Source organism: Gorilla gorilla, chromosome X (assembly GCF_029281585.2).
Source record: "Gorilla gorilla gorilla isolate KB3781 chromosome X, NHGRI_mGorGor1-v2.1_pri, whole genome shotgun sequence".
Classification (NCBI taxonomy): domain Eukaryota; kingdom Metazoa; phylum Chordata; class Mammalia; order Primates; family Hominidae; genus Gorilla; species Gorilla gorilla.
The window spans coordinates 43,214,923-43,237,488 of record NC_073247.2 but is presented as its reverse complement, the minus strand read 5'-3'; the positions used below and the strand labels follow the sequence as shown (position 1 = coordinate 43,237,488).

Genomic DNA, 22,566 nt, shown 5'->3' with positions numbered 1-22,566 from the left:
CCTTATCATCATCATATTTGTGTTACATAGTTTTGGATGCTTATTCTCTTTTTCACTTGTACCTTTCTCCATCAATGCTTCACATTTGATTATCTTCACTTCTGTAAATTTCTAAATTGCATTTTTTTCACATTGGAAATTACTTGTCATCCATGCATATTATTGTATTTGTAGTTGGGAGGTCCTGATTTTACAATGGTGGAAGCCAGAAACTCCAAACTCAAATGAAATTTCATAAGTACTGTCAAAAGCAAAATGTATCTTTGTAATTTGAAAATGGATTAAAGTTTGCTACTTCTTTATTGTGTGTGTTTCATCAGCATGCCTCCATTAGTGCTTAGAAAATACACAAATGCATGATGTTCGTCCACTGGTTTCAGTTTTCAGTTAGAGTACTACTGAAAACTTTGGATTAGTTCAGGAAAACTTAATTTGTCATCCATTATCTTGTCAGTTGTTGAAGTTTGTGTGTGATGGTGTTTTGCTCAACACTGAACCCCTTATTCGGATGTTGCGTATGACATATGATACCACCATGACACCATCCCACATAAATGTTTTGTGCTGAGAGAGTCACATCAGTGTTGTATGCCATCTGGTTTGTCCAGTGGTCCACTAGTTTCTTCCTTAGGAATTAGGAAATGGAGCCATTCTAATTATAAAAAGTGATTAATTGCTTGGTGAATTGGTATCATGTCTGACACATGGTAGGCATTCCACAAATACTTAATGAAGGCATGAATGCAAGCAAACCCATAAATTACAATTATGTGCCAATTGGAAGCAAATCAGGAAAAATAATAGATCGTATATATTGAGCATTTGCTTTGCATTCATTTTCTCTGTTAGCATCATCCCTAATTATTTGCAAGACACTAATATGACTCATTTTATAGATAAAAACTGGGACAAAGGGAAATTAGTGAATTTTACCACAATCCCTTACCTATTAGTGATAGGGTCATGATTTGATCAAGGTATTTTTGCCTCAACAGGATAAGCTCTTTTATATGTAGTGGGTCCATTTTTACCATATTTGTTTCAAAAAAAACCTGATCATTTTGTACAACGTCTGCGTTAAGCTAGTCATCATTGAGTAATTTGCCCCAGGACTGCCCTTATACCGTCAGGCATATTTTCAAATCCCAAAATATATCAGAAAGAATAATAACCAATTAAATTTGTGTCACATGAAATAAACATCTTTATTCCGGCCTCATTGCGTATCAAGTATAACTTCTAACACTGTAAACAATTAAGGTTCACAAATAGACTATTTTAAGTTAGCGAGGAAGATAAGGGGTGGAGTTACTTTTGAAACTGACTATACTTTTTCTAGCAGCAGAGGAAAGAAAAAGTCAATTTGGTTAGGTCAAAAGCAAAGCACGAAAACCGCAGGTGACAATCACTTAAGCAGAGTTAAATGTCACTGAGTCAAAATACTTTCATCTCAAATGCAAACCCTAATAGTTCTTCCCACAACAGGCATGTCGAGAGAATTGTAAGAAAGTACAGATGTCTTTCTATCTGTAGTCTCCCACGCTGACTGAGTAGCTTCCAGTTGTTAGGTCAAGTTAGTGTCTGTTCTCCTGGTTTTAGAAGTTACATACCAAATATTTGTTCTAAGGATTTAAATAGTCAAGGATGTATTTTTTTAAATAAAATATATTTAACATTTATAAACTTAGGACAATTGTGACGAAAGAGACAATTTTGAAAATTTCCTGCATTTGGAAATTGAAAATTTCCTGCATTTGGAAATTGAAAATTTAAAGATAGAACTTTTCCTGTTGATTAGGGCACAGGGCAGAAATTTGATTTTTGAAAAACTTTTCAACTGAAACACGTCTTATTTAAAACTTCTAAAGTCACGATTGGTTGCGAGTTTTCATTTAACTGACTTTTCCCCACCAGCTTCTGTGCATTTGTTCTGAGTCACTCTCAGGATGTTTGGTATTAACACTGCAGAGCTTCCATTCTGATTTAATTTCCAAAAACTATCCCAGCGAAGAGGGCTTTTACGGAAGGCAATTCAATGAAGCAGGGATACAGTGGCAAGTGGTAATCTGAGAATTTTGAAATTATTTATTCGTAACTTCCTTTCCCATTAGAGTCATTTTTTCATGAGAACATATCTCTGGGATCATTTATTTACCATTGTATTATTAAAGTCTAAAATATAGGCTGGCACAAAGTAACTCAATAAATGTTTGTGGAGTATATTTTTCTGTGTCTCATATTTTCAATATAGATTTTTTTTACCCCCTCCGAGACGGAGTCTTGCTCTGTTGCCCAGGCTGGAGTGCAGTGGTGCGATCTCGGCTCACGGTCATCTCTGCCTCCTGGGTTCAAGGAATTCTCCTGCCGCAGCCTCCCGAGTAGCTGGGATTACAGGCATGCACCACCATACCCGGCTGATTTTTGTATTTTTAATAGAGACGGGGTTTCACCATCTTGGCCAGGCTGGTCTCTGAACTCCTGACCTCAGGTGATCTGCCCACCTCAGCCTCCCAAAGTGCTCGGATTACAGGCATGAGCCACCATGCCCAGCCATAGTTTTTACAATCACTATCATTATTTCCAGCTACCATTATTTACTGGATTGGCTACATGTTAAGTTCTATTTGTATTGGTAGGTTTAGGATTTATTGATTAACAGAAAGCTCAAATAGTTTTCAGTGTATCAGTCTTCTAAAAGCATCTGATTTTCCTTTTTTCCCTGTTACGCTCTAGGCAAGCATTATGCATTTTGAGCCACTGTTTTTTTCTTTTTTAATTTTTTTTTTTTGTTTTTTGAGATGGAGTCTCACTCTCTCACCCAGCGTGGAGTGCAGTGGCCCGATCTCAGCTTGCTGCAACCTCCTCCTCCCCGGTTCAAGTGATTCTCTCACCTCAGCCTCCCGAATAGCTGGGATTACCTGGGATTACAGGCGTGTATCACCATGCCCAGCTAATTTTTACATTTTTTTTATTATTACACTTTAAGTTTTAGGGTACATGTGCACAACGTGCAGGTTTGTTACATATGTATACATGTGCCATGTTGGTGTGCTGCACCCATTAACTTGTCATTTCCCATTAGGTATATCTCCTAATGCTATCCCTCCCCCCTACCCCCACCCCACAACAGGCCCCGGTGTGTGATGTTCCCCTTCCTGTCTCCAAGTGTTGTCTTTGTTCAATTCCCACCTCTGAGTGAGAACTTGCAGTGTTTGGTTTTTTGTCCTTGTGATAGTTTTCTGAGAATGATGGTTTCCAGCTTCATCCATGTCCCTACAAAGGACATGAACTCATCATTTTTTATGACTGCATAGTGTTCCATGGTGTATATGTGCCACATTTTCTTAATCCAGTCTATCATTGTTGGACGTTTGGGTTGGTTCCAAGTCTGTGCTATTGTGAGTAGTGCTGCAGTAAACATACGTGTGCATGTGTCCTTATAGCAGCATGATTTATAATCCTTTGGGTATATACCCAGTAATGGGATGGCTGGCTCAAATGGTATTTCTAGTTCTAGATCCCTGAGACATTTATGCAGCCAAAAAACACATGAAAAAATGCTCATCATCACTGGCCATCAGAGAAATGCAAATCAAAACCACTATGAGATACCATCTCACACCAGTTAGAATGGCGATCATTAAAAAGTCAGGAAACAACAGGTGCTGGAGAGGATGTGGAGAAATTTTTATATTTTTAGTTGAGACGGCTTTTCACCGTGTTGGCCAGGCTGGTGTCAAATTCCTAACCTCAGGTGATGCACCTGCCTCGGCCTCCCAAAGTGCTGGGATTACAGGCATGAGCTAAAGCGCCCAGCCTGAGCCACTGTTTTCTACTTGTAACAAGATGATGGTGATAGTTTTCTGCTAGTTACACCATAAGCATGTTGAAAAGCATAATTGAATGTGCAAAAGATAAAATTGTTTTGTGTTTCTCCTGGATAAATATAGGCCATTACTTTTTATCGTTATTAATTTTATGATGAAATTCAATCATCGTCATCAATGCAAATTATTTCCATTATGACATTTTACCGTCCTTTAATGAGAAGCATTGTTACTAAATGGTAAAAGCAACTGCTTGTATCAGTGAATGAAGTGCTAAAAATGGATTAATTAAGGAGTACTTAATTTAGCTAAGGCAGAACATATCTTGCAGAATGTTAAAAAAAATTTAACATGGGAGGAGTTGTGCAAATTTTAATTAAAATATTGTATATGCATTGTATATAGTGACTTGTAAGTAGAAAATACATGTATGTACAATGCAGTGCTGAATGCCAAATACAAAATATTAAAATAACAATATCATGCTTTAATGAATTAGTCCATTGCCATGATATGGTCTACAACTTAGAAACTCCAGCATTTAGATATCAGATGATATTATAACATAAATCTCTTCGTATGCAAACCTCAAAAAATAATCCACTTTACTTCCAGCACTTTGTCCTTTAGAATATCACATCAATGAATTAGGTTATTGTTTACAACCATAGGTTCTGGTTGTGCCAACATATAGGCCTTTCTGTTTTCATATTTTGAGCATTCTGGCTATGCCTAGTTTATGACCAGAAGTGCCTTCTTTCCAGTTTCTCTGTTCCTTTTCTTCTCAGTGAATTTATTTAGTTTTGTTTCCTAATACAAACCCTGTGGTGAGGTTGATGCTCATCATGGTTTCTAAATGACATCCTCTCACAGTTTTTGTTGTTTAATAAAACTCTTAAAAGACTGACCAACTAAAGCTTTGTGAGTGCACATTTATACCTGCTATCTTTGAAATCTTGCTTGTTTTCAATTACACATGCTATGCATTATAATTCTGTATTTCAATTCGTGCCTGTCCCTTGGCAGAAACTTGGCCTGAAATTTAGACAGTAGAGCCTCTTCTTTAGATTTCCCAGCAGTGTTTGAAGGTTACACCCGGCAACTGGCTAACCGGACTTCCCTGAGGTTGACTGCCAAAGATCAGTTTTGTTGAAGGCACTGCTTTCATCAAACTTACTCACATTGACTTTTTTGGGGTGAGGGCGTGTTGAAAGCAAACTTTGTGCAACTTTGCTTTTATTTTTTTTTTATCTTTGCAGATACTTTTATTATAACATAGAATATATTTATTACAAAATTAGTATGTGTTGAATAAAGAGTTTGGAAAATATAGATAGAATAAAATTTTAAAAGGGAATTATTTTCAATCCCACAAGCACATCCACTTTACTGATATCTTGAAGTATTTTCTCAGGTGTTTTGCTAAGATTTTTCTACATAAAAGATAACTCCTGCTCTTTTGATGTTACATTGTAAGGTATTGACTTTAATATAGCGTCAAATAGCCTTCAAAAGGAACATTTTGACTAGCTTTGTAATATTCTTATACAGTTATATATTCAATTATTCTCTAAGTCTCTACCTGTTAAGCTATTTGGATTGGTCTTTTTCCTTTTTTGTATGACAAATACTTCTTTTTGTGTTATAAATACTGTTTAAATTTTATATCACATTTACATATATCTTTATTTAAATTTCTGATAATTTCCTTGTTGCAGGACCTTAAAGGAAAATTAATGGGTCATAGCATATGTTTTTTTTTAAGGTTTTGATAGACAATCCCAAAATATTTTTCATAAGGTTAGAAACAACTGATACTGTTCAAGCTAAGTAGGTATTTGGCCAAATCATTGAAGCCTCTGCAGCATCGATTATTATTATTTTGTAATTCTTTGCAAATTTTGTAGGCAAGGGAACGTAGTTAAAACCCCATATCTCTAATTTGCATTTCAATTGTTCATTTTAATGTATATTTAGTTGTGTTATATACATCACTTATTAGAAATATAAATCACTACTACTAAATAGAGATCATGTTTGGTAATTGAACCACATTAATTACAAGGTAACTATCTGAATAATGACTTTCAGATACTTGGTCTTCAAATACACTGAGATAGTATCTGAGAGGATGAGGTTAAGGTACCATGGCAGTGTAGTGCAATGACTGGGTTCTAATCTGATTTTGACTAGCTTTTGAATTTGCCTTCAAACCACCGTGAGGTTCAACTTCTTTATTCGAAAAATGATCAAATTTCGCTAAATGATTTATTTGTTCCATAGTATCCTCAAACATGAAACACTTATCAGAAACGGTGTTATTGTTCATAAAGTAAAATCTCTAGCAGTATTGTGAGTTCTCACCATTTTCATTCTGAGACGGCTTCAAAGATTGCATAAGTAATTATTAAAATCCGGTGTCAGTGAGCATTTTATGTAGTAGAGTCTTGGTGTAAAATTACTTTCATGTAATTGTTAAGTTCTTACTTTGGGGATTCAGCCACTGCTCTCATTTCATACAATCTTAATGTCGTGTAATAAAAAGTATAAATTACATCCCCTCATTTTCATACTCCTCAAATACTTTATAGTACTCATTATCATACCATTGCCTTTAGTCACTGTCTTACGTAATTCTCATCAATTTCTATGACTTTAACTGTCCTCTGTATTCAGTTTCTTAACAAATACTTAGGTGATCACAGAGTGCCGGGAACTGGCCTTAGTGCAGTCATCATAAATGAGGATTATCCCCAAGTCCATAACATTTATTTTGATTTCCCATAAAAAGTAATGTTTATAATTATGGGGTGGCTCATCTGCTGTATACTCATAATCTAACATAGTCTAAGCATATTCTATAGCACATAACAATCACTTAGCAAATATGGAATAAGTGATAAATGCTTTTTCCTTCTAAGTAAATTCTTCTGGCTTCCTGTTAATAGTATACCAATGGTCTCCTACAACTAGGTTTGTTTTTGTGTTAATGATAGAAACAGCAAAAATATGACAAAAATGACAAAAAAATGCAACATAGTAACGGTATTAAGGTTCAACAAACTTTACAGTTTTACTAAACATTGGATTTGGGCTTCATAACATCTTAAATAAGAGGGAATGCTGCTGGTCAACCACAGTCTCTGAAAGGAACGTATTCTTAGGTTTTGGGGGGAATCAGAAGTCCAGCAATCTAAGAACATTTCAAATTGGGAATAGGATGATGATAGCTTTAGAAGCGTGGTAACTCAGGTGAGACCATTGTTAATTAGTTTGAGAATTATCTTCATTGAAGTGAATCCACTCTGGCAAAGTTTCAGAAGGGAGTGTTTGCTGCTGGTTGGCTGGGGGAAGCATGATAAGAATCATAGAGGGACTAATTGTTAAATGAATAAATAGGGTAGATTGAAACTTTTGTTGGTGTCTACTTGTTACCATGGCTGCAGAACAATCAGTATCCTCTTTCGTCCTCTTCCTCCTTTGTTTTATTGTCAGTTTATTCATCTTTATATCCTAAGGCTGTAGCACATAACTTTGTATATAGGCATTTCCAAAGATTGTGGAGTAAATGATTTGAAAATTGAATGAAGTCATTTTTGATCCATCTTAGAATTTTTGTCATACATTGACTTGTTTTCATTTCCCCCGTACACAGTTGTACCTTAGATCTTGAACACTTTATATCTGGATTATGGTCCTAGCCTCCTATTTCTCTCACGTTTTCCTCCAGCAATCCATTCTGTACTTAAAGAATTTACTTTAATAAAATTTTGATGGTGTCACCCTCTCATTGAAAAGTATTTACTCTCTATTGAATGAAGGCCAGATTTTCTAGTTTGCTACTGATGATCCCTCAGTTTTCTATGTACAATCTACCAGTTTCATCTTAGTTTTCACTACTCTACTCTCTCTAAGACACACAAAGCCACTGTTCCCAAGACATCGCTAACGTGTCCCTACCTCTGCATGTTTATTCTAGATATTCCCACTGCCCCGAATACTCTCCCCCATTCCCTCATTTCCAGCTATTGAAATCCTATGCATAATTAATTCAGTTTCCTATTTAAAGAGAATTGCCTTATCCTCAAATATTACATGATTTTTAAAATCTGAACATGTTAAAAAACTGGTTGTGCCAATTAGAGGAACACATTTTAAATTCTGTTCAGCAATGCAATTACTTTGTACTTTTATTATTTAGTTACTTTCTTATTCCAAATTAGAAGCAGAATTCATGAATTTTCTATCTTTTAAATCTCCTGGATAATCCATTAAAATACTTTGAATATAATAGATTTCTTGAAAATGTATGTTGATGAAATTCAAAATATTTTAGAAGACCTAAATTCCTTTCTTCAAAAATTACTTATTTCTACCTACTGGCAGTTTTGAATTCCACATAATCTCAGAAGTGGGATAGTAATAGTTTGGGGCAAAATGTCAATAGTTTGGTTAAATAAGTGCATATTTATTGTAATGACAGATATTTATGAATAGTTGCATTTAGTCCACATGTTTTATGTAAATAAAATTTATTACAATGTTTGACATTTTTTGGGGGGCAATAAAAATAATGCTTGGCCTATTTTTCACCATTTTTTACTTTTTATAATGGCATATATTTGAGGCCAAACATACATGTATGTGTCTATGTGTAACACAGCAGTGAATAGGCACAGGCTCAACCATTTTTGTTTTCTCACATCATGGTTTTATTTAATATACTAAAAATGAAAGAGCTCTAAGTTATGCTAATCACAGGTACAGCTGACTAGTTACTAGTGAGAAGGAAGAACATTTTCTAGAATTTCAAGATACGGTGAAGTATAGTATCTACTATATAAGAAACAATTGGTCAAATATTTTGAAAAACAATTATCAAATGAATTGGAGATTTCTAGGCTTCAGAATTCCAAAGCTAAGTTAGTAAGATTATTAAGGAAGGCAGTGTTCATGCACAAAATATTATTTAGTTTTTCTTTAGGAAGTACTTGCAAAAATTACTTTGACCATCTGTTGATTAATAATTAAAGTATATTAAGTTGAGCCATATGTGTTGTATAACTTTGTAACTCTCAGCCTTGTGCATTGAAATGTCTAATAAATATCATTTGAATAAACGAATAAAACAATAAAACGGGAGATGATGTAACAGTCTGCTTATAAGTAATGTTTTTGGCCCTTATTCAAAATGTAGCAGACTATCAGTTTCAGCATCACTTGGGAGACTATTGCAAATGCAGAGCTCCAGGCTCTTTCCCGATCTATTGAATCAGATTCTGTAGTTTTAAAAGATCCCCAGGTGATTCATATGTACATTAAGAATTGAGAAGCACTGTATTGTTCTATGGATAGAAGTAGACCCAGGAACATTAGTTTTTTTGTCTCTTGTAACTCTTTTTAAAAATACTTTAAAAATAGTTGTTCTGATTAATCATGGTTTTGATACTTGCAAAAGAATTGATGAAGTCACTTGTTCAACCTCCTTTTGTGCTAACGGACTTGAGACTTTACTCTTGGCTTTTTCACTTACAATCTGAACACCTGATCAGAATATACATACTGAATACAGATATCTTAATAGTAGTTAAGCTAGGATAAATTGTATGGCAAGGAAAATGCATTGCCACATTACCTTGACCTCCTGCCAGGATTTATGTTTATCTTTTATCTTTGATTTTTATATTCATTAATGATTAAAAAACTAAAATTGCATACATTTATCATGTACAACATGATGTTTTGAAATATGTATACATTCTGGAATGGCTACATTAAACTAATTAATACATGTTTTAATTCATATGCTTATCATGTTTCATGGTGAGTATACTTAATATCTACTCTCCCAGTAATTTTTAGGACTACAATACATTGTTATAAACTAGGTTGTATAATAGATCTCTTGAACTTATTTTTCCTATCTAACTGAAATTTTGGGTCCTTTGACCAACATCTTCCCAACCCCTGCCCCACAGCCTCTGGTAAACACCATTCTACTCTCTACTTCTATGAATTCAACTTTTTAGATTCCATGTGTTAGTGAGATCATGTGGTACTTGTCTTTCTGTGCCTGGCTTATTTCACTTAATATCCTCCAGATTTACACATGCTGTCTCAATGACAAAATTTCCTTCTTTTTAAAGGATGAAAAAGGATGACAATTTAATGCTAGCATTTCATAGTCAGAACTTATGTGTTAACATTTCTAGTATTAATGACACACTTCACATAAAGGATTACTTTACATCTTGGTTCACTGGAATGAGTGCAGTAAGTTAATTGTAATGCCAAGTAGCAAATGAATCTTTTGAAGGAGCTGCCACTTTATACGTGTTATTACAAAGTATTATTGACTTTAAATGCTGCGTTTCATTCACTTTCTGGACATGGTAAAGGACATGAACTCAGATCAACTTAATGTGCGGGACTTTTACATTTGTCTCTAATGTCCGAGAAGGAAAGTGATATTCTACTTTATCCATGCACCACAATGTAAACAAATATTTCTAATATACACGGAATAGTAAAAATCATTATATGGTATTTTTCTGTTTATATTGTGGATACATGACTCATTTCAGCAGAGACATATTTTGCTCTCTGCATACTTTAATATCAGCAACATTCAATTAAAAGGTATAAAGTTTCTTTACTGAGAACCAAAGCATTAAACCATTTTGTGTAATTGTTTAATTACCAGTGCACCATTTGAATTGACATGTTAATATAACTTTCCATGGGAGGGAAAATATAATCTTTTATTTTTGTTTCTTATCTAATGAAAGCTACTCTGTTAGATGGGCTAGTTTGGCAATTTGACTTAGGAAAAAGTAATATGGAATGAAGTTTTTATATGAACAAGGAAAATAACTTTACTGCTCATCTCATTGGTCTGCCATATTGGAAAGACATTTTAGGCCTCATTATCTTGTTCTAATTAGTCTCTGGAGGACATTCATGGACAATTCACTGTTCATTAATCTATCGTCTTCCTTTAACATTGATTTGTTCATTATCCTTTTAGAGTCTCAAATATAGAAACCAAAAATTGATGTGTAGTGTTAATGTGCTTACAGATGTTGCTACCACCTATCCAGATAAGAAGTCCATCTTAATGTACATCACATCACTCTTCCAAGTTTTGCCTCAACAAGTGAGCATTGAAGCCATCCAGGAAGTGGAAATGTTGCCAAGGCCACCTAAAGTGACTAAAGAAGAACATTTTCAATTACATCATCAAATGCACTATTCTCAACAGGTAAAGTGTGTAAAGGACAGCTAATATTCAAGATGTTTTCTGTTTTATATGCATTTTTAGGTATTACGTGCACATATATATATAACTTATAGGTATATACACGTGTATATACACAAAGCCTAATGTATGTATATGTACAAAAACAGAGACAGAGACTATGTAAACCTTTTCAATTTTGCTTCATTGACTACAATATTCTTTTCAAAACATATTTAAAAATACTATTCATATGTACCATATCATGGGAATATAGAACATAATATATTAAATTTCCATTGTGTAACACACAATGAAATGAAAGGCAAACTTATGTACATATTAAACTCTAAAATCTTCATCAACTAGAACAAAGAGCTAGAGAAAGATTAAAGGCAAATGCTGTTTTTAATCATTAAAAAATACTTTATGACAATATGATGTACAAAATCAGATTTTGATTATTCAGGATAACAATTTTGAAAATAGAAAAGTGGTTTAAAATATTTCAAATAAACAATAAAGAAAAACATGATGAAATTCTTCGTTACATAATTGTATAGAATTCAGTGGGGTTCTTCCATGACATTGGCTTGTTCTTTCTCTCAACAGTGGGTGGTTTGGATTTTTTCCTATGCTTTCCCAGGCACAAACAATAGTGAAGAAACCTTTAGCAACATTTCTGCTGCATGTGTGGAAAGCTCTTAGGCCAAACTCTCTCACTTTACTGAGCTAGCTCTATATTCGCTTATGAAATTTTTAGTCCTTTCCAGGGTATGGACCTGATGAATTCTGGTTTTACTTACTTTGAATTTAGAGAAAATTGCTTATGGATGCCTGTTTTTGCCGGATTGAAGAGTACCATCCCATATAAATGTTGGAGTTGTGTTACTTTGGAATCCTCACGGCCAAAGAGCATGCTCATATCTTCCCAGATCATTTACTCTTCAACATGACATTAAGTGCCTTAATTCTGGGAGTATACCAATTTCGAATATCATTTATATATGTTTAGTATTAAACATTGAATCTCACCATTTCCATTTAATGTTCTGTTTTCTACCATGTTAGAAAGTAGTCCTTTCGGGTTACTTATGGTTTTTCCCCCTCCTCTCTATCCACTCCCCCAAACCCTTCTCTGCAGATCACAGTCAGTCTAGCACAGGGATATGAGAGAACTTCTTCCCCTAAGCCTCGATTCAAGAGCTATGCCTACACACAGGCTGCTTATGTCACCACCTCTGACCCTACACGGAGCCCATTTCCTTCACAGGTCTGTCAACATTTACTCTCTGTTGTACAAACCAGAGAACTGCTTCCAAGATAATCTAACAATGCTTTTACTTGCTTGAATTTTTCAGTGCCTTTTATCTCCTTGTGAAGAGCTGTTTTGTTTTTCCAAGTTTTATTGATTCCCTCATGTGATTCTGCTTTGTTATTGAGTCTTCTCTAGGTTTACTATACGTTGATTCTTCATAAATATAAATTCCCGTAATGATTTCTACTTTCATTATGTAATAACCTCTAAGGTTCTCTTTGACAAAGGCTGCTAATGGTTATAAAAAACATGAGGCTCATGAAAAGGTTTATATATGTAACTTCAAAAAGTGTAGGTACATCTGTGAAAATTGCTAATTACACTATTTGGGGAGATTTTTCTAGATCTACATAAAGGAAATACATATATTCTAAGTGAATTATTTTATCTATTCATTCTAAAATATATATTCTATGTAAGAAAAATATAACTGCAAGCTTCTTCATATGCTCTCCTTTAATTTTGCTAATTTAAACTTGTCTATAGCAGGCTCTGTAGTATTTATAAGAAAAAGTCACACTGAAACCAGGTCATATTCTCGGCAATGTTTAGTACTTTCTATATGAGGAAGACTCTCAGTGGAGTTTTCCACCCTTGCAATATTGTATGGAACCCAACATACAAGAAATAGCCTTGTAAATGTTACAGCGTGGGAATGAAATGTGCTAGGATTGCTAGATTTGCAAGAATTACTTTTTAACAAAAATGATTTATTTTGCTCAGTGGAGCCAATTTGAAACGTGCTAGAGGATGTGATTTTTATCAAAACTACACTATGAATGGGAGTTTAAAAATGATAGACCTGATCCTATCAGCTAAAAAATGTGTGCATTTTTGGAGACTCAATTTTTTGTTAAGATAGTGGTGTGCATTTAATTAGTAATTTATTTGGCAGTTATTTGATGCAATAGCTGAAAATTCTAAACTTTGAAATAGTTATGACCTCCATCCTTGGCTAGTTTACTTGCAAAGCACTCTTCTCACTCCCTCTCATTCTGGACCTCTTGACTCTCCATCGACTCTCTAGACTCAATTTATCACCATTCCCCCCGTTGAAATCACCAAGACTTAAGGAATAAGTGCCACCTCCTAAAATTAAGGAGCATACACCAAGCAATGATATAGGGGTTTTTTTCCCCCTCTCATTATCACTTTATTGAGCTGCCTTTTCTAGGTTTTCTCCAATGCCTATTCTGGTAGCACATTTTCACCTCATCACCACCTTCATTAAGGCATCGCTCAGGTATGACTCCTTAATGAAGTAATTACAAATGGACTTGCATCTTGCTAGACTCTGCTCATTCTACCTTTGTGTAAATATTACCAAATACATAATATGTCATAAATCACAGATAATTCAACAAATTCACTTATTTGTTTTATTTAAAATAAGCCATTCAAATAAATGTAATGTTTATCATTTAGAAAAGACACAGCACAAATTAGAAGAGATGGGGGATGGGGAATGATATATTCTGTTACTAAAGGAAGCATATCAGAAGATGATGTTACATGTAGTTAGGTTTGATAAGTGTATGCCTTAATTATTCACACTAAGAACATTTATTTCAAAAGTGTCAAAAGGACTGAGCTTTCACTGCCCCTACAGGCTGTACCTGCTCTACTTCAAAGGAACTCAAGACAGGCTGGATCTGATTCCATCAGAAAGCTTTATTAAAGTGTTTACTTGCTGGTCTACAGAGAAAAATAAAGTTCTCTATAAGAGGAGAGAGCCATGTGGGTGACTGTCCCCTATGGAAAACACGTGCATGCCCCTACTCCCCAGACACATCACTCTGCTTTAACTGTTCATTTATTTATTCAACAAATAAGTATTCTTAATCACAGAGACAAATGGCTTTTATTCAGCTCTCCTAACTTTCTACCACTGATGAAACATTTTTCTCAGCCTCTACACTCAGCGGGTTCTTCCTCTCTGACTATTCTGTGTTTTTCATTACCTGGCTCTTTCTGTTCTTCCAACTTCTTTAGCTTATGAATCTCATGGGAAATATCTTGGCATTCTTATCTCTGTACTTGTTCTTTTATCAACATAATTTAATAATTAATAATTTAATAACCTGGCTTCAGTCTGTATTCAATCTGTATGCAAATGATCATTGTATCTCTGTCTTCACCACTTCCAATCTTACTTGAGTTATAGCCACATTTCCAATTAATTTTCAACTCTTTGTATGTATCTATACCTTGATATCCACTAATATCTCAAACCTAGTATGTCTCCAAGTGAAGTTTATTACGAAGTTTCTTGTCCATTTTTTTATGTTATTCACAGCCCTAATAATACTCACAATTTTTTTTGCTTAAATTTGTTCATGTAACAAGGCTACTCTCCTAAACTGCCTCGAAAAGATTTATGATATATTAATATTTTATATTTTTATGCTCATTACACATGTATTTCATGTTTCTTCAACCAAATTACGTCACTCATTCTCCCACACAGGTGCCCAGAAATTTTCCATATTAGCTTTTGTGCTTCCCTTAGCTCAGAGTGCTTTTGTCTCTGTTTTAAATTGGCCAGCTTAATTTGTATTTCTAGGCATAATTAGTAAGTGGCAGAACCTGAATTGAAATTTACATTTATTCAACTCCATGCCCATACTCATTATAGTAGGGTGACACTGCACTTTCTCTACTGTGATTCTTATGTATTGGGTTACTCACACATAGAGCAGTATTCATACATTTGATTATTTAGCGCTTGTTTTTGAATCACCTATTATGTGCCCGGTACTGTTATTGAACCAAGTGACACATAAACATGCAAAACAATCTGTGTCTGAAATTATTCTAATTTTATTATCCTCCTGCTGTCTTCCCTCTTGCCATATGTTTTTAACTCATTTAATAAATGGTAAGGCCAGGCGTGGTGGCTCATGCCTCTACTCCCAGTACTTTGGGAGGCCAAGGTGGGTGGATCACCTGAGGTCAGAGTTCGAGACCAACCGAACCAACATGGTGAAACCCCATCTCTACTAAAAATACAAAATTAGCTGGGCTTGGTGGCGCGCACCTGTAATCCCAGCTACTCGGGAGGCTGAGGCAGGAGAATCACTTGAACCCGGGAGGTGGAGGTTGCGGTGAGTTGAAATCATGCCATTGCACTACAGCATGGGCAACAAGAGTGAAACTCTGTCTCAAAAATACATAAATAAAAAAATAAATAAATGGTATGATATGAGCCTTTTAATTTTATCTGTGAGCTTTTCTGTTTCATGATCCTCTAGCATAGCATATCTGGTAGCAGAATTGGAGGCCAATATTTCATCAAAGTCATTTCCCTCCTGATGCAGTAGATGTGATTTATGAAATAATTAGAGAAACCAAGGATTACTGTGAGGTTTCTTACTTAAGCAACTGGCCAAATAGAGTTGCCACAAACCAAGATGGGTGAGACTGTAGAAGGAACAGGTTTGGGAGTGAACGTTAGGATTTCAGTTTTAAACATATTAATCTTGAGGTGCCTATGAGGCTATGAATGCATGTAAAGAAGGGGTTCTAAGATCAGAGTTGAGGATAATAATTTAGAAGTCAACACATAGATGTTATTTAAATCCATTGGCCAGGATAAGATTACCAAGGAAAAATGTGTAGACAGATGAGATCTCTAGATGTATATATGATGAGACATCAGCAAAGGGGCTGAAAAGGTTGGCTAGAAAGGGGAGAGAAAAAGGAGAAGATAGATGTGGTATTCTGGAATCCAGAAGAAAGTGTTTTCAGAGAAAGGAAGATATCTAACTACATTAAATATTGCTGATTAGTTCAAATAACATGATTGAAAATTATTCAGTGAATTTAGGAAAACAGTAGGGTAAGATGTCTGGGAAATCCTAATATATAGTAGTTACTACAGTGGAATTACTAACACTCCTATTCACTCTTAAAACTTTCCCATTTTGACCAATAAGTTACATGCTCACTCTAGTTTATATCCCGTTTAATAAGAACAATTTCAGTGGTGTGTGCCTGTGTGTGTATTTGGAGGTGTTGCTGATTAGAGTAGGTTCAAACGACAGTAAAAGTGAAGGCTACCCTCATTGTAACACTTAAAAAAACAAACTACACTGCGAGCTGGGTGTAGTGGCTCATGCCTGTAATCCCGCCACTTTTGGAGGATGAGGCAGGCAGATCACTTGAGGCTAGGATTTTGAGACCAGCCTGGCCAACATGGCAAAATGCTGTCTCTACTGAAAACACAAAAATTAAGTGAGTGTGGTGGCACACACCTGTAATCCCAGCTACTTGGGAAGCTGAGGCATGAGGATTGCTTGAAGCCAGGAGTTGGAGGCTGCAGTGAGCTGAGATCGGCCACTGCACTCCAGCCTGGGTGACAGGGCAAGACTCGGTCTCAAAACACTACCCTGAATAGTTGATGGCCACAGGGACAAAAACATACTTCTTTTAAATTAACCCATCCTGATAACTAATCATGTGTCTACGTATTAGTTCGATTTTTGATGCAACAACTACAAACCTAGTGGCCCTAATCAACACATAGTCATTATTTTACAGTTCTTTAGTTCAGATGTTTAAAACAGGTCTCATTCAGCTAACATTAACATATCAGCAGGGCTGCCTTCCTTTTGGAGGCTGTAGAGGAGAATCCATTTGCATGCATTTTCTAGCTTCTAGAGGCTGACCACATTCATTGGCTCATTGCCCCCTTTCAACTTCCAAGCTAACAAGGGCAAATTGAGTCTTTCTCAAATGACATCACTCTTACCTATACTCTTCTGCCCCCCTACATCTACTTTTAAGAGCCTTCATTATTACTTACTTGCTATGTGACCTTTACAGAATTTCTTGAACTCTGGGCCTCAGTTTCCTCATGTGTATTATTGAAACTGTTTCTAACTCATAGAGTTATTAGGAGGGTTAAATGAGATTAATTTCATAAAGAACATTGCATGGTATAAGCACATTGTAAGTTCTCAAAAAAAAAACAAACCCAGCAACCAATATGATTACTACTTTACATACATCAGGGGTTAGATAAGTTTTTGTGGTCTGATCTGAGAAAATTTTTATATTTTTATTAGCACTTTTATGAGAAGAGATAGCCTGGATTCTGATTTATAAACAAACTCACAACCTGTATAGAGTTTGGCAAGTTAATATACCGAGTAATAGATTCTAAGGAAAAGGATATCCTTTTTTGTTCTGAGGTTGCTGAGGAACAGTCTTGGAACCATGCAGAGCAGAACATAGTCATGCCTTTTATAAAGCAGAAAAAGCACTTCTGGGTGATTTTACATCCAGCAATCCTGTGTTGGGAGGGGATGAGGCAGACGAGATTTTTCACTCTATCTCTGCCTTTGCCCCCTCCTGACACAACTTGTCCCTCAGACTGTCCACTTATTGTAGAAAGTAATTGGCAAACAGAGGATGCGAAGCCAGCCAGTGAGACCACTCCTTAGATTAAAAGTATCACTAATTTGCTTCGAGGAAGCCTTTATACATCCTGATGTGACTGAACAAGTGACCCAGAAACAGAATTGTTAGGTTTTAGCTCAACTCTATAAATTGGTACACTGAAGATTTCTGAGTAGAATTTTAAAACTGGAAGGAACCTTGAAGTGAATATATGTGATGATGTTATTTTCAACAGATACACTCTTATCGTTTAACTTCTTTTGAAATTTATTGTGTGTAAGAACACTTAACATGGGATTCACCCTCTTAACTGATTTTTAAGTGTAAAATACAGCATTGTTCAGTATAGGTACAAGTTGTACAACAGATCTTGAGAATTTTCTCATCTTTCATAACTGAACCTTTGTTAATTAGCAGCTTCCCACTTCCTCCTCTCCACAGCCTCTAGCAACTACTATTTCACTCTCTGATTTGATCAGCTTGAGTATTTTACATACCTCTTATAAGTAGAATCATGGAGTATTTGTCCTTCTGTGACTGTCTTATTTCACTTCCCATAATGTCCTTAGGGTTCATCCATGTTGTTAACGTGGCAGGATCTCTTTCTTTTTGAATATTAATAGTAATCTCTTGTATGTATATACCACATTTTCTTTATCCCCTCATCCATCAGTGGACACTGAGGATGTTTCCACATCTTGGCTATCGTGAATGGTGTTGCAATGAACATGGCATTGCAGGTATCCCTTCAAGATCCTGATTTCAATTCTTTTGGATAAATATCCAAAAGTGAGATGGCTAGATCAAGTGGGAGTTCTGTTTTTAATTTTTGAGGAGCAACTATATTATTTTCCATAATAGCCATGCCATTTTTTACTTCACCAATGGTGTACAATAGTTCCAATTATTCCACATCCTTACTAATCCATTTTTTAATAGTAGGCATCTAACAGGTATAAACGTGATAGCTCATTCTGCTTTTCATTTACATCTCCCTGATAATTCATAATGTTGAACATATTTTCATACACCTGTTGACCATTTGGGTGTCGTCTTTGGAGAAATGTCTGTTTAAGCCTTTAGCCCATTTTTAATTGGGTTTTTAGTTTTTTTTTTTTTGCCAATGAGTTATAGGAGTTCTTTATATATTTTAGAAGATAACCAGTTGTTAATATAACATAAGGTCTTCAGGTCTGATCACAAAATCTTACCTAAGCCCTGATGTATTTAAAATAGTAATCATGATATTGGTTGCTGTCTTTTTGATAACTTAGAATGTAACTATACCATGAAGTATTCTTTATATAATTCATTTTATTTAACCCTCCTAATAGCTCTGAGTTAGAAATAATTCTCATAATATATATATATGGTTTGTATTTTTCCCATTCCATAGATTGCCTTTTCACAGTGTTGATTTTTTCCCTTTTCTAAACGGAAGATTTTTAGTTTTATGTAGTCTTAATTGTATTTTTTTTGCTTTTATTGCTTGTGCTTTTGGAAATAATTGCGAGGATGAATGTCACAGGATTTTTCCAATGTTTTCTTCTAGGAGTTTTATGGATTGAGGTTTTACATTTACATATTTTATCCATTTGGAGTTGATATTTGCATATGGCATGAGATAAGCATCCAATTTCATTATTTTGCACGTGGATATCCCGTTTTTCCAACACCATTTGTTGAAGAGATTATCCTTTCCTCCTTGTGTATGCTTGGCTCTATCGTGGAACATCAGTTAACCCTATATGTGTAGATTTATATCTGGGCTCTCTATTCTGTTCCTTTGGTCTATATGTCTGTCTTGATGACAATTCAATTTATTTTTAATTACTGTAGTTTAGTAATATATTTTGAAATCAGGAAGTGTGATACCTCCAATTTTGTACTTCTTTCTCAAGGTTGATTTAGTCATTTGGGATTCTTTGTGGTTCCATATGAATTTCAGAGTTTTTCTCTGTTTCTGTGAAAAATGCCATTGGAATTTTGATAAAGATTATATTAGTTCTGTAGATTGCTTTGAATATAACGACAATTTTAAGTCCTTCGATCCATGAATGTAGGATGTCTTTCCATTTGATTTTGTCATCTTTAATTTCTTCCATCAATGTTTTATAGTTTTCAGTACATACTCTTTGACCTCTTTAGTTTATTACTGTTTTCTTTTTGGTGCTCTTGTGAATGGAATTTGTCTCCTAGAAACTGAACTAATTTTTGTATGATGATTTTGTATCCTACAACTTTACTGATTTTTAAATTGGTTCTAGTGTTTTTAATGGATTCTAGGGTTTTCTATTCATAAGATTATGTCATCTGCAAATAGGAATAATATTCTTCATTTCTAATTTATATACCTTTACTTTTTTTTTTTTTTGCCTAATTACTCTAGCAAGGACTTCCAGTATTGCCATCAGTAGAAGTGGCAAGAATGGGCATACTTACCTTGTTCCTCCTGTTCCTGATTTCATAGAAAATCCTTTTAGTTCACAGTTGTTGTGATATGAGCTGCGATCTTTTTATATATGGCTTTTACATTGAAGCAATTTCCTTCTATTCCTAGTTTGTTGAGAGTTTAATGGTTTTTTTTAAATAGTGAAATTGTGTTGAATTTTGCCAAACAAGTTTTCAGCATCTAATGAAATGAACATGTGACTTCTTATTTATTCTATTAACCTGGTGTATCATACTAATTGATTTTCATGTTGAACCATCCTTGTATCCCAAAGATAAATCTCACTTGGTCATGGTATATGATCCTTTTAATGTGCTGTTAAAGTTTGCCGGAATTTTGTTGAGAATTTTGCCTCTATATCTGTCAAGGATATTGACCTGCAGTTTTCTTGGGATGTCTTTTTCTGGCTTTGGTAATGCTGACCTTATAAACTGAATTTGGAAGTGCTCCCTCCACTTCAGTTTTTTCAAAGAGTTTGAGAAGCATTGGCATTAATTTTTTTAAAAAAATGTTTGATAGAAATCACTTATGAAGTCACCTTGTCTTGCGCTTTTGTTTGTTGAGAGTTTAAAAATTACTTATTCAATCCCTTACTTGTATTGATCTATTCAGACTTTTCCATTTTTACACAGTTCAGATTTGGTAGGTTTTATATTTCTAGGAATTTAACCATGTTTTTAGATTACAGTTTCTTGGTGTAAAATTGTTCATAGTGGTCTCTTTATGAAGATTAAAGGAGCGTTATTGTGTTATAGTCCAAAAACCTAGAGGTTTTTAAAAAAATGATTTAGTGTAAGTAACTTAAAAATAAAAAGTTATTTAAGGTAAAGCCCTCATTAAGTATGAAAATTTTATAACGATAGTATAACCAAAATACATCATTTATTCCACTAGGTGTGTCTGCATTTAGGAAATGTGTTAAATGCCTGGCATGTAATTTACATTTATTATTTCTGATCTTCAAAAAAATCTTATATAGATGTAACTCCACAAATGGAGTTACCTATCAAAATAGGTTAGGAAATTGATGCTTAAAAAAATCTTGAATAGTGTGGGGATGTTATTTTTCTTCTTGACATATAAGTGATAATTCTAAATAAGAATAGGAAATTTTCTGTCATCCATGTCACAAATATATTTCCTGTTTTGTCCTCTGAATTATTCTATTCATGTTTATTTTGATGTAAATAAGAATTTTAATGGTGTTAAACTTTTCAAAGAAGATTAAAGAATATTCCATAGCTAAGATATTAAGATGAAAACAGGAATATAATAGGAATCTAGTCTGTGGGACCTGCATATGCTATTTTCTATTACTCAGTTTTCTCATCTCTAAAATAAAGATACTTTCAACTTTCCATGGGGTGGCTAAAATAATTAATGCATAGTGTATGTGAGAAAAGCCTCCACTATCACATAGAGTGTTAGACAGGAAAGACTCCATTCACCTTCTTACACAACAGGCATTCAATAAGTAGTTAAGGGTAAAGAAATATTTACAACAACGTGGATCAACACTCTTCCATTTTGCATTATATTTATAAATGATCATGTAATCTTAAAAGTATAAATCAAAAAATGAGAATGAAAGTCCATTTTTACATTTGGTAAAGCTATTTGGAGATTCTGGAAGAGATGATATATAATTTTACCAACCATTCTAGAAAATGACTTTTTTGTCTCTTGATACCAGAGATAGGTCCAGAGGTATTGCTGTGGATGTTACAAAAATAGAGTCAATTTTTGCGAACCAAGGATATTTGAATGCTCTCATTTAAGTCATGTTTATTACATTTTATGGGATTTGTCGGTTCCTAGAATTTGAATGAATTATTGGATGGAATTTAGCTAATGTGTTCCAGTGTTTAAGCAGGTCAGGGCGGCTTCTTTGTAATCATTAATAGATTGTTTGGATCTCCACATGTAGGCTAGATGCAGTATGCCTTCTTTAGGAAGGGCCTCTTAAGGAATATCTTTTTCAAACATTTATTTTAATACTTTTTTATTTTTATGTTTTATTATTTTTCTTTTACAAATCAAGTCTTTACGGAAGTAAGAATTCGTGTTATAACTGACCTTCTTAGTTGTGTGACTCAGTTATCTCTTGGTATACCTGTGTAATGCTTAGCTCACCTGTGTAATACAGGTGTGCTTACCTCGTTCACCAGTAACTATTGCCATATAGCAAATCAACTCAAAACTTGCGAGCTTATAAAAACAACATTCGTTTTTCTTATTATCTCTTTCGATTCTGGGGATCAGCTGGGTTCAGGGCTTCTCATATAGGTGTAATAAAATAGTAGATGATGCCGAAGTCATTTTGAAGGCTTCT

General features: G+C 34.6%; 1 protein-coding gene across 8 annotated transcripts in view; it reads left to right on the top strand.

Moving 5' to 3' along the window:
• Positions 1–22,566, top strand: part of DMD (dystrophin) — a 2,091,067-nt gene that overhangs the window by 501,772 nt on the left and 1,566,729 nt on the right. For all 8 annotated transcript variants that reach the window (XM_055376532.2, XM_055376533.2, XM_055376528.2 and 5 more), the window contains exons 8-9: positions 10,907–11,088; positions 12,209–12,337. In XM_055376532.2, the coding sequence (XP_055232507.1) occupies positions 10,907–11,088; positions 12,209–12,337 (311 nt within the window). The remainder of the gene's footprint in view (positions 1–10,906; positions 11,089–12,208; positions 12,338–22,566) is intronic.